Genomic DNA, 11,705 nt, shown 5'->3' with positions numbered 1-11,705 from the left:
TTTGTAGTATTAAAATAAGCACCCTTTGCCTGTACAGATAAATACTGTAGTGTATAACAATGTATAGTAACCTTTTTCCAAGAAATTTGGAATTGTTTATTAAAAATTTTTATTGTAATTCCTAAAAAAAAACAAAACAAAACAAAACAAAAAAAAACTACTTTTTTTGTTCTATATTAATATAAGCATTCAGCCTAATAAAGAGGTCCTGACATAAGGAGTGTGAGAAACACTCCGTAGCCAATAACTTAGGCTCAGGCGAGGATCTCAGTGAAGTAGTAATTTATTCGCGATTGCAATGGCGGGCGCCCCACAAGCAGGAGAGAGCGCATCTACTAGTTCCAAAACACAGTTTATATACCTTTTGATGGCAGGACCCTCCCCTGTTTCCCCACTGAGTGGGTAATCCAGGTTCACAATCTATCTGATGCTTCACAAACAATGCATGGCCTTCAGTTGCCGGCCTGTTAAATTTCAAATTTCTTTTGACATTTTTACTGTTTGAAGTGGTAATGTTTCTTCACTTATCTGACTTGACTTGACACCGTGATTTTCACCTAATTGTCCTAAGGAGTCTGGTTGTCTGCATTTTACAAGGTTGCCTGCTAAACTTTCTTATCACTGTAAGCATATCTCAGTACCACATTCCCTCCTTCTAAACAATGTAACTCTGCAAAAACAACATTTCTATTCCCACAATTCCCCCCTTTTTCTTTCTTTATAAACTGTTGATTTTTGCAAAACCTTTCTCTAAGGTGCAATTTGATAGACTTCTTCTTCTTTGCTTTCTTTGCTTTCCATCTCCTCATTATCTCCTTATCTGAGTAAGGTGGTAGCTCCATGGTCATTTGTTTCAATAGTGCGGTTTCAGTTAACCACTGTACTAGTCCTCTTACACAGGGGATAATGCAGCAACCAATGGCTGTCAAAACTCCTACAACTACGATCAAGGATGTAAATATGCCTACTTTTTCTGCCAATTCACTGGCAAGGGTGGTAAGCCCTTGCAATGTTCTTGTTACCGAGCCATCTGGGACACTATTGTTGGGTATAAGAGTGCAACAATGGTTGCTCAGTATTAGACACACAAACACACCTACTTCCTCTGCGAGCATCATATCTAATGCTATCCTGTTTTCCCAAGCCATTTTGCTGATGGCATCTAGTTGTTCATCGATTCCTCTCATCGCATCCTTGGTATAATTGATGAATCTCTGCTGATTATAATAGAAATAATTAATCCAATCCACATTTTTATTGATTGTTACCCACCAGAACAGTGACTCAAACCCTGCAGCAATTTGATTTCTGGCTTTATGTTCATCTGGAACTCCTCTAGGTACCCCAATAGAATCTATATATACTCTATCATCAAATGATATTCCTAAGCCTCTTTTACTTCTGGGTATTTGTGATGTTTCTCTTTCAAATGCCAGGGTGAAGGGTATAGCTAATTGAACAAGTGCGCAAGTGCCTTCCCAATTAGATGGTAGGGTGGACCGTAAGATCTTCCCTCCACCATACCACCAGAGATCTGCCCTGGGGATCTCTAGTCTTGAGCAGTTTCCCATCAAGTCCTTGGTAGCACAAGGCAAATTCTCCCAGATGCCAGGTAGCACTCACACCCTGCCGTGAGAGGCAAGCTGTATGGTTACCTATAGCTGTAGAGAATGCAGGGGGAACTGCGATATTGTTATCATGCAAGAAACAGCAAAGAGAGACTTACAGGCCTCATTTCCCCAGGCAGTCTTTTCTTGGTACAATGCAATCATATATCGCATCCCTTGGGAGTCTTTGGTCCACCCCCATGGGAAGGGCACTATCTGGGCAATCGGTCATCCTGAGGCACAAGCATAGCAGTAGCTACGGTTGAGACTCTGGACGGTATATTTGACCCATTCTATCCAGGCATTCACATCCCCATACCTTGTTTGAACCTCAAATGTTTGAACTGCCACATTTCAGAGGGCCTCCTGTTTTCTCTCCTGTTTTCTCCTTGAGTTTCTCCCTTTCTCTGATGGCAATAGAGGATTGTTTCCATACAGTATTCTCAATCTGGCTGTTGGGTCTCTCTCAGTTATTGGTTCTCTCTGCTCAATTGTCGTTAGGCATTTAAATCTCCACAAGCTAACACCTCACAAACATCAAACGTGACAGAATGTGGTACATAACCCTCTGTCACAGTCACCCATATTTTGATGGGGTATCCCGTTTTTGCTATTATCTGGTCATGCCTTTTGCAAGTTGCCAATTGACCAAGGCCTTCTCTGAGGCCTAGAATCACTAAAAACAAAATTAGTAATCAATTTTTCCCTGTCATTATTTTTAAACCTAGGTTTCCAAATAATTATTGATACAAAAAGTAAGATGTACGCTACTACTATAACAACCCCCCCTTGGGAGCACTGCAATTCACTATAGGTCTGTTCTTTCTCTCAATCACAAGTCACAGTCGTTAGTTACCTGTGAAAATAAAAGGTTAGTTTACAATTGTAAGCTCTTATCTTGCTCAGAGTCCACTATGAGATTTTTCAATTTCAACTTCCAACAAGTCTTTTGTAGGAACAGCTTCCCAGGTACTAGCGTCAACGGATGCCTTCACTCGAGTATAGTGAGTCCAACCTTTTTCCACAGTTCTTAGGCTGTTTCAGTGGTTAGTAATTGTCCTTCCCATTCAGGCCGGAGTTGACTCTTTCCAGGTCCAAATCAGGACCCGGTTTCCTGGGTGATGGTGGTGAATGGGGAATTCCAAAGGTGGGGTTTGAGCCAACAACCCACAGGTCCTGAGAAATGACAAAGAAGAGGACAACCCCAGAACACAGTTCTTAAGAAAACTCTCTTGTTTTGAATTGTGGTATCTCATCCCTTCTGCCCAGATAGGGCAATCTGAACAGCATCTCATATGGTAAAATTCCTATATCATTTTTTTTTTGGTGCTGTTTAAACCTGTAGGAGTAAGCATTTTACCCAAGGAAGTTGGGTTTCTAACACTAGTTTAGTTAATTGCTTCTTTAATGTCTGATTCATTCGTTCCACCTTCCCAGAAGAGGAGGGGTGCCAGGGGCTGTGAAAATCCCACTCAATCTCTAAGGCCTGCTTTAACCCTTGCAGTAAAGCTTTACACCCATCTAGTCACATGGTCAATTAGGACAAACAAGTAACTCAGTAAAGTCTACCTGTATACTTTGGAAAGGTCAAATCCCTGGCTCCCGTCCTCTTCTAGATGGATTACAGAAGACCTTTTTGTTTACCTTTTGACATATGGTACATCCTCTACATATGTGCTTCCCTAAAGTGTATATTCCTACACAGACATACTTTCTTATCACATATTGCTTGCACCTCCCAATGACTCTTCTGATGTAAAACAGTTAATATTTGCCTCATTATCACTTTATTCAGCATTTCTCTCCCATCAGGGAGTATCGATTTTCCTTCAGACTTCATGGCTCCTGATTCCTTAAAAAAATCTTTCTTTTAAAACTTTTTAATTCTTTCTTAATTTTCAACAATTCCCTGAATCCTCTCTGCATTTATTCTGTTTTCCTTCAGACATTAGATGCCTTAAATACCTGACTTCTCTTTCTCCATATTGTAATTTATTTATTTTTTTAATACTCCCAAGCCCTGCTTTCCCAGAAAGTTGAATAGCTTGTTAGTAGCTTTCTTCACAACTCTTTTCTCCTGTCCTGACAATAGAAAACGATCCACATATTTGTTAACATTAATACCTCCTTGGGAGGTTGTAATTGCTCCAAAATCTTTTTTTAGAACTTAACCAAATAGATAGGTGGCCCAGTAAACCCTTGGGGGTAAAATTGTCCACCTATATTGTTGCTTCCACCCCCATTTCAGGGTCTTTCCAGTCAGAGGTGAATATACATGTATGTTTGCTCTCAGGGCCTGAGAGCACTCCATTAATAACAGTTATTCCAGTCTAACAATTTACTATTTGAATGCCCAATTTAATCATTAAATCCCTTCTCAACAAGTTAGTCCCTGCCTTGGGTACATACAATAATTACCCAGTGATCATTTTATCCCCTGGTCTCAGCTTGGTATCCCCCAAAAGTGGCACTGTTATCCCAGCCCCTTCTGCCCCCATCACTTCTTAGGGTTTCATTAGTTAATTTAATCCCTGATACTTTACAAGTCAGTAATGACCTAGCTGTTCCCCAGTGTATTGGGTTTGATGGCAAGGTTCGGGGGCTGTGAGTGGGGGGCGTGGGAAACTGCAGTGGCAGCCCCCGTGAGAAAAACCCAGAAGCCTCCCCGTGGCAGGTAAGGGACAATTTCATCTGGCCCCAAAGGGGCCCACTGCCGCCCAGAGCCAAGCCATGAGCAATACAGTCCGTGCCTCTGTGAGAGCACAGCCACGAAAACAAACAAACAAACAAACAAACAAAAGCCTGCTGCTCAACAGCAGTTGGGAGAGCGAGAAACCCCCCCGCAGACACCAAAATCAGTGCAGAAGGAGGGGGAGGAGGCGCTCCAGGCGCTGGAGCCGAAGCCCCCCTGCGGCCGCTGGAGAGGCCCCTGGTGGAGCAGGCTGTTCCCCCCTCCCCGATGCTTGGGAAACTGAACAAACACCACAGCAAATATGCAAATATACCAAAACTTCTAGACTGTTACTTAGATAATGCCTACATCACCTTTCCCTGCTCATTCAACTTCAAACAGCTCTGTTAAATACTACATGCCACACCTTTAACACCTTCAGCAACCCTTTTAACACTTCCTTTATCTTTCTCCAGCCTGTACTTTTCTAATACCAGCACCAAAGGCTCAGTCAGGGTCCAACTTAATTCCATACCTTTTCCCTCCAAGATACTGAAACAACATATCAATATAGTATATTTCATGCCATTTTCCTTCTTTCCTCCTTCTTCCACTCCCGATATTCCTATTCGAAGTGGCCAGCCTGGCCACACTCAAAACATCTTATCAAAGCCTGTCTCTGCTAGGACTCAGGCCACAACACAGGCAGCCTTCTTTGCCTGCCATTCCTTCATCTCTCTTCCTCTCCTTTCCATCCTGGCCCTGACTCCCCCTGAAGATTTTCTTCCTCTTTCTCCAACCCTCTGCCTCACTACCTGCTGCACTGTCAATACCATTAGTTTCGCCCTTTTTTTTTTTTTTTCCTTCTTACCTCCCCTCCGGACACACACCTCCAGGGCCTCCCGCAGGAGGGTCCCCCAGTGACTGTTCACTACATCCCCCCACCTTCTGAAGCATTTTCTGCGTATTCTGCCAGGCTTTAATCACACAATGAACTTTCAAGAGCCCTTGGGATACTGGGTCCTCAGGTCTCATCCCCAAGTACTTTCTCATTCTGACCCCAAGTCTCTCATATGATTTCTGTGTTGCACACTATTATTATTCCAGCCAGGATTGGCAAGTGGGTATTTCTGCCCTGCCGGTATTACCCCTGGTCCTGGAGGATGAGCTCTTTCCCATTCTTGTATAGCAGCTCTCCTCCTGATCATTCCCATTTCTTTCCCTGTAAACAACATACTTAGAGACATAATTCCCTCCCCCGAGAGTATAAATCAGGTAGTAGGAAGTGGTCTAATTGTTCAACTAGGCTGTTGGGGTCCTTGAATAAAGACTTCCTCTCCTTCTTAAAAGTCCTAACCTCTCTGCTGGTAAGGAGGAGGGGGTAGTTCACCTAAGAGGATACACAGTTAGTGTTAGTATTGTTAGTATCAGGGAAGGCAAAATTCTCAACATATCTTCTACCTTGTTCTAATTCTTGCCAGAGCCTAGAGTACGATCCTTCTTTAGGGACAGTGTTAATTACAGTCCCTGTCTCCCTTCCTGGAGTGACTGCTGCTGCCACCAGTTCAATATTAAGATTATAGGGAGCATAACTTGGCTCCTTCTCTGAAAAAGGAATCTTATTGTTTACACATAAATTTAAAGCCTGAATTTTCATCAGACCTGTATTTTGGCCAAAATACTGCTGTTTCCTTAATTGATTCTTTTGTCCAGACTGATACACAATATTTAACCTTTTAAAAATCATTTTTCTTTTACAATCCCTCTAATTTTGGGATAATGTTTCCAATTTCTTATCATTCTTCAGGAAGAACTATTAGTAGGCACTCCCCCAGGGATATCTCCCTGTCCCCTGGAACTCATATTTCCCATTTTTCCTAACCCTCGCCAGTATGTGCTACAGAAATTTCCCTTCTGCAGTGTACCACACACCAGCGTACTGAAAAATGGGGGTGTACCGCCAAGCACTTCCCCGTGCCAGCGTTACCGCACACCTGAGTTTTCCAGATTCCCCGGTGTACTTCCAAGCACTTCCCCGTGCAAGGATTACCGTACACCAGATTCCCCTGGTGTAGTGCCAGCACTTCCCCGTGCAAGGGCTTACCATACACCAGATCACCCGACCCCCAAGGCAATACTTAATATTTCTTACCTTGGTCTGTGCACAGAGTTACCGGATCGATTCTTAAAAACCCGGAGTGCCTACCTTCCTTTCCCCACTACTTCACGGATCCTGCCTCTTTAACCAGTCTCGGGCCCTCTGTCAGCTTTCCGCAGAACCGCCACCGTCGATGCACAGGACCGCTGAAATCAGCGGGGCATGCCTTCCTGCTGCTGCGGCGGTGGGGCTCCCCAGTAGGTGACTGGATCCCGGACGAGCCCCCAAATTGTGAGAAACACTCCGTAGCCAATAACTTAGGCTCAGGCAAGGATCTCAGTAGAGTAGTAATTTATTCGCAATTGCAATGGCGGGCACCCCACAAGCAGGAGAGAGCGCGTCTACTAGTTCCAAAACACAGTTTATATACCTTTTGATGGCAGGACCCTCCCCTGTTTCCCCACTGAGTGGGTAATCCAGGTTCATGATCTATCTGATGCTTCACAAACAATGCATGGCCTTCAGTTGCCGGCCTGTTAAATTTCAATTTTCTTTTGACATTTTTACTGCTTGAAGTGGTAATGTTTCTTCACTTATCTGACTTGACTTGACACCGTGATTTTCACCTAATTGTCCTAAGGAGTCTGGTTGTCTGCATTTTACAAGGTTGCCTGCTAAACTTTCTTATCACTGTAAGCATATCTCAGTACCACATTCCCTCCTTCTAAACAATGTAACTCTGCAAAAACAACATTTCTATTCCCACATACACATATATAGTATGGTAGGCCTTTGGGTCCCAAACTCCAGGTGTTCTTACATGAGGGACCACCAGCAGCTCTCCTTCATCACTGATGGGCTATTAACAGATTAAAGTCTGTGTGGCTCCACAGACTTTACATGGAAACAGGAAAGTACAGTAAATTTTGGTCCACCCACAAAATCTGTTCGTTTACAGGCAGTTTTGAAGTTAAAGTGTTCTCTGTCTTTCTTGGCCTAATATAATACGGGCCCCCTTTCCTTACCATATTTCTCGCAATCATGTTCTGCGTCTGGAGTCTGCATCATGAAGCTCATCAGAAAGAGACAAGAGACTTTTTATAAACTTTGGACCATTTCAGACTTAAAAACAGCATTTCCTCAAGCATTATGAATCCACGGCACCATCCATTATTTCTCCAACTAGTGCCATTCTGTTGGTAAGTACTACAGTAGTGTCAGGCATTAGAATGAACCAAAGGCAAGGTAATATATAAATAAAATAGAAATAAATAAATAAATACAAATAAAATACAAACAAAACCTATATATATATATATATAATATATTTTCAGGAAACCCTTCAGAAATAGTTTTCAGTGTAGCCACTATTCAACTGTTAGTGATTTTTTTTTTTTTCCCCATTGTGATGTGTATTTACGAGACATCAGCTGTCTTTGCTGAGTATTTAGGTATTACTGGAAAATGCGTTGGCAGGACGTGATCTTGTTAACACCGTAGGAAGCCTAGCAGACGCTTTTTAGGCTTGTAGCTGACTGTGAGTAAGCATTCGATCCGCATGTAGAAGCCAACACCTACACAGAGCCAAGCCTCCTTAATTTCAGAGCACGTGTTGTTTGAGTTAAGCCCGGAGAGCTGCTGCCACCTTAATCTGCCTTCGCAAGAAAATCTTCTGGAACTGCAGCGGCGCTTCACTTCTATAAACACTGCCGTTCCGTTCCGCCGCCAGCAGAGCGCCGAGGCCAGGCGGGGGCTGCCGGGGGGCTGCCCCTGACGCACGAGCGCGACACCGCGGCCAGGCCCTGTTCCCTCTCCGCCCCTGCCCGCCCCGGAGGCGGTGGCGCTCCCCGCCCGCTCCCGCCCCGCTGCGGGGGGCCGGGTAGGGCCGAGCAGGGTCGGGTGCTGCGCCGCGGCGACGAGGAGGGGAGCAGGGACTGGTGCGGGAGCGGGTGGGGTCTGCTGGGGAGGTGAGCGTGTGCCCACCGCGTGGGGTTTGTTCCAGGGGCTTCTGTAAGGTTTGTGGGCTTTTGCCATAGGGACGGGAATGGTCGGGGGGGACACGTTTGGCTATTCGGGGATCACGCAATGAGTGACAAAATGCTTCTCTTTTGCGGTAGCTAGTTGTTAGAGGTGGCGAAGCACCCCTCCTGCTCCCAAATTATGGGGAGGAGGTTTCGGAGACGTCTTGCTGATGGCCGCTTGGGCGAGCTGCGGGTGGCAGGCACGGCTCGGGCGGTGGTCGCGGGGGCTCGGCTCGGCACGGCTCTGCCCCGCTGCTGGCGCCGCCGGCCGTTAGGATTGGGGTCCGCGAGGGCCAGGCTGCTCGCTGCGCCCTGCCTCCTGGACGGGCTGTTCCGGTATCTTGAACGGGAAACAGCTTTTAATTCCATCACCCGGATGGTTTTTTTTAAGCATGCTGTGTTTCTGGAGTTGGGACTTAAATCCAGGGTATGGTTAGTCGGACATGGTGATCAAAAAAGTACCACAGAGCTACTTAGGGTGAACTAATGTGTGCTTTACAGGTATTCAGCATTCTGTTTTTCAAATCCTAAACCTTCTCAGAAAGGGCCTGTTTTGGTATTTAGGTGATGCTGTGCATGATGTCACTTGGGGGCTTGTGTTAGTGTGCTCATGGCAGTATCTTACGCAGCAGGGTAAGAAATGAAAGTGGTGGTCATGAATGAAGCCGGTATTATTTTCCAGATAAAAAGCAGAAGCTCTGCAGTTAAGTGAATTAAGATGTCTCTAAATTAGTTGCAGCCTAGCTACAGACATTCATCAGGATAAGTGAGATTTGGAAAATGAGAAGCTGTGCGATGCAGTTCTTAAAACCAGAAAATGAACCATGGGTGTTCTTCTGTCCATTGAGAAGGAGCAAACAGTCTCAGGCTGTTCCCTTTTTATTGTTCTCTGAACTGGAACTGTTTTATTCTGATTTTGTTCAGAACCTTCATTTCCTTAGTTGCTTTTCTAGCAGGTTTTGGCTGACCCTTAGGTACTTGGGCTGAGACCTCCTGGGGAGGGAAAGCTGCTGTGTTCCGCATGTGGGTGCAGCTGAAGGCTGCTTCTGTGCCTGTTAAAGTAACACTGCAGGAAAGGAAGGTTGGGTGTGTGCTGCCTTTGGGCTGTTGCAGCACTTTAGTGTGAGCTCTGAGAGCAGAGGGAAGAGCCTGGGAGCTCCCCAAGGGTGTGGACGAGGATGAACGGCACTGACCTAGACGGCGCAGTGCTCGAGGTATCGAGAGCGAGGCCTCCTGTGCCCCTGAGGCACATGTGGGGCTTGGGGCCGGTGTCCCTGCAGTGCACTGCTTTGGGCCCCCGAAGGAGCGGTCTGTTTGTGGGGTGGCTGGGCCCTGTCACTCACTTTTGACACTGAGGTGGCGGTGCTGGCTGTTCTGGGGGGGGGCGGCTGGCAGCCAGGTGGTCCAGGGATGGCATTTCCTAAGGGCTGCTACTGGGGCAGCTGCTTTGTGAGAAGTGCTCTTGGTTTTCCTGCTACTTGCTTCCTGCCAGGGAGGTGGCTTCTGCTTTTGCCTGGATAAAGTTGAACCAAGAAACATAACTCCTCTGGCAGGGGGAGGATATTTATATCTCCTGTGAGGCCAGAGCTATAAGTTACAATGGGAATCTTAGCCAAAACAGGACAAAGCTTGAACAGAGTGGTGAGGCTTTTCCTGGCATGTGTTCCCTTCCCTAACCCAGGCCCAGAATAGCCCCAGCAGTGCTGGAGCCCCAGCCAGGTCCTCTCGTTGCCTGCCCTCCCATGGGGATGTGTGTGGGTGCCTCACGTGGTACCATGGCATTTGAAGGACCCTTATAATCATAGCATAATTTAGGTTGGGAAGGCTTAAAGGTCATTTGGACCACCAAGTTCCTTCAGGCCTTTAGGCTTTTCAGGAAATGTATGCAAAGATACGCAGTTCCTGCTGCTGGGACATGAGCCAGGCTACTGCCTGCAGTGCATCTTGCTCTGGATTTATGTCCTGAATGCAGGTTGCTGCATGTGGCCAGCACAGCACAAGGGATTCATGCAGCTACTATTTTTGTTGGTATATTGGTATAAACCAAAAAATTCAGTGATGGGTATTTGCTGTAACTTTTAAGTCTGTGGAATTTTATCTCCATTACAAAGAATTAGCATTCTTCCTTCTTTTGTATTACCAACGTACTTTTACTTTTCTCTGCTCAGTAAATATGTTTCAGTGGTTGCTGCCTATATTTATTTAAAAACTGCTACTAGAGCTAGTACCACACAGCAGTATGTAAAGCTCTTTATTAAACCAAAATGAAGGCGTAGACTTTGAATCACAGATCTTACATTGCTCAGTGTAACTGAGGCAGCTAGGAACCAAGACATTTTTTTCAATGGAGCAATTGCCTTTTGCCTGTTGCTACATTTTCTTCACTAGTTAGGAATTTCCCTGTATGTAAGAAGGTTGCTGAACAATAAATTGTGTTATAGAATGGCAGAGAAAAACGAATTTTTGTTCCTTTGGTACTTCATTTTTTTTTGTTTGTTTGTTTCACAATCTTTTTAAACTAGTTGGATGAAAAGGAAGGTATGACTGACAGTGTTGTGTTAATCTTGGTGGCTGAATCAAAAGCCGTAGGAGTTGATAAAAAGCAATAGAAGAAAAGATCATGCTATTGAAAAAAATATCTCTTTAGCATCTTGTTAGATGAAATGGGGATTGAGCTCTGTAAAATCTTTATTGCTTTGCTATCTGTAGAGCACATTTCAACATTTTCTGAATCATATATTGCACAAAGGAATGTATGTATGGCTGTAAAATAACTCATGATTCTGTTCCTATTTGCCATTTATGAAAGAGTTCAGTTGTAATTCTTAATGTTTCACTGAAATTCAAGTACATTGAACGTCTCACAGTGTAAACTAATAAACTGATCTTTTGCTGGTTAAAATAACAATTTTTTAAATCATCTTGAATTTGCGTATTCCTACAAGCCAGAAGTTTTGTCACCATATTTTAATATGGATGTAAATTAAACGTGCCATACTAGATTATCAACAGCAAGAACAAGGTTTAAGTTTCATACTTTGAATGTGTTCTTTCAGTTTTTTTTTTCCTTTTTAGATTAGATGCATAATATCAAATAATTTCATATTACTATTTTTTTTTTAAATCTTATTCATACGAGACTAGAATCAAAATACATGTAACAGTGTGATATTTTTGTTAGTAAGGTATGCTAGTACAGAAGAAAAAGTATATTAAAAAAGAACACTTTTAAAACTAATTATTAAACGACTAGGATGTGTGTAAGCTGGCAAGTGAGCTGGGTGCTATATCATCCCACAACCATTCAT

General features: G+C 44.2%; 2 protein-coding genes across 11 annotated transcripts in view; one reads left to right on the top strand and one right to left on the bottom strand.

Moving 5' to 3' along the window:
- Positions 1-11,705, top strand: part of PLSCR1 (phospholipid scramblase 1) — a 35,082-nt gene that overhangs the window by 14,133 nt on the left and 9,244 nt on the right. For 2 of the 10 annotated variants that reach the window (XM_068692261.1, XM_068692254.1), the window contains exon 1: positions 8,907-9,611. The exons of 2 other annotated variants lie outside the window; for them this stretch is intronic. Coding sequence is in view for 1 of the 8 variants with exons in the window: in XM_068692252.1 (XP_068548353.1) it covers positions 9,576-9,611 (36 nt within the window). In the remaining 7 variants the exon portion in view is untranslated. Of the gene's footprint in view, positions 1-8,074; positions 8,344-8,904; positions 9,612-11,705 lie in introns of those variants that run through there. 6 more of the 10 variants (XM_068692262.1, XM_068692255.1, XM_068692259.1 and 3 more) reach the window with 6 other exon arrangements.
- LOC137861156 (uncharacterized) lies at positions 266-6,706 on the bottom strand. Its single transcript, XM_068692263.1, has 2 exons — positions 6,431-6,706; positions 266-2,783 (listed from the first exon to the last, which is right to left on the bottom strand). The coding sequence occupies exon 2, from the start codon at positions 1,569-1,571 to the stop codon at positions 606-608; it is 966 nt and encodes a 321-aa protein (XP_068548364.1). The 5' UTR covers positions 1,572-2,783; positions 6,431-6,706; the 3' UTR covers positions 266-605.

This window comes from Anas acuta, chromosome 9, assembly GCF_963932015.1.
Source record: "Anas acuta chromosome 9, bAnaAcu1.1, whole genome shotgun sequence".
Classification (NCBI taxonomy): Eukaryota; Metazoa; Chordata; class Aves; order Anseriformes; family Anatidae; genus Anas; species Anas acuta.
This window is presented reverse-complemented; position numbering and strand designations above follow the sequence as displayed.

What these genes read in the sequence shown, in the direction of transcription:
- LOC137861156 (XM_068692263.1), bottom strand. Translation starts at nt 1,571, where the DNA reads ATGGGAAACTGCTCAAGACTAGAGATCCCCAGGGCAGATCTCTGGTGG.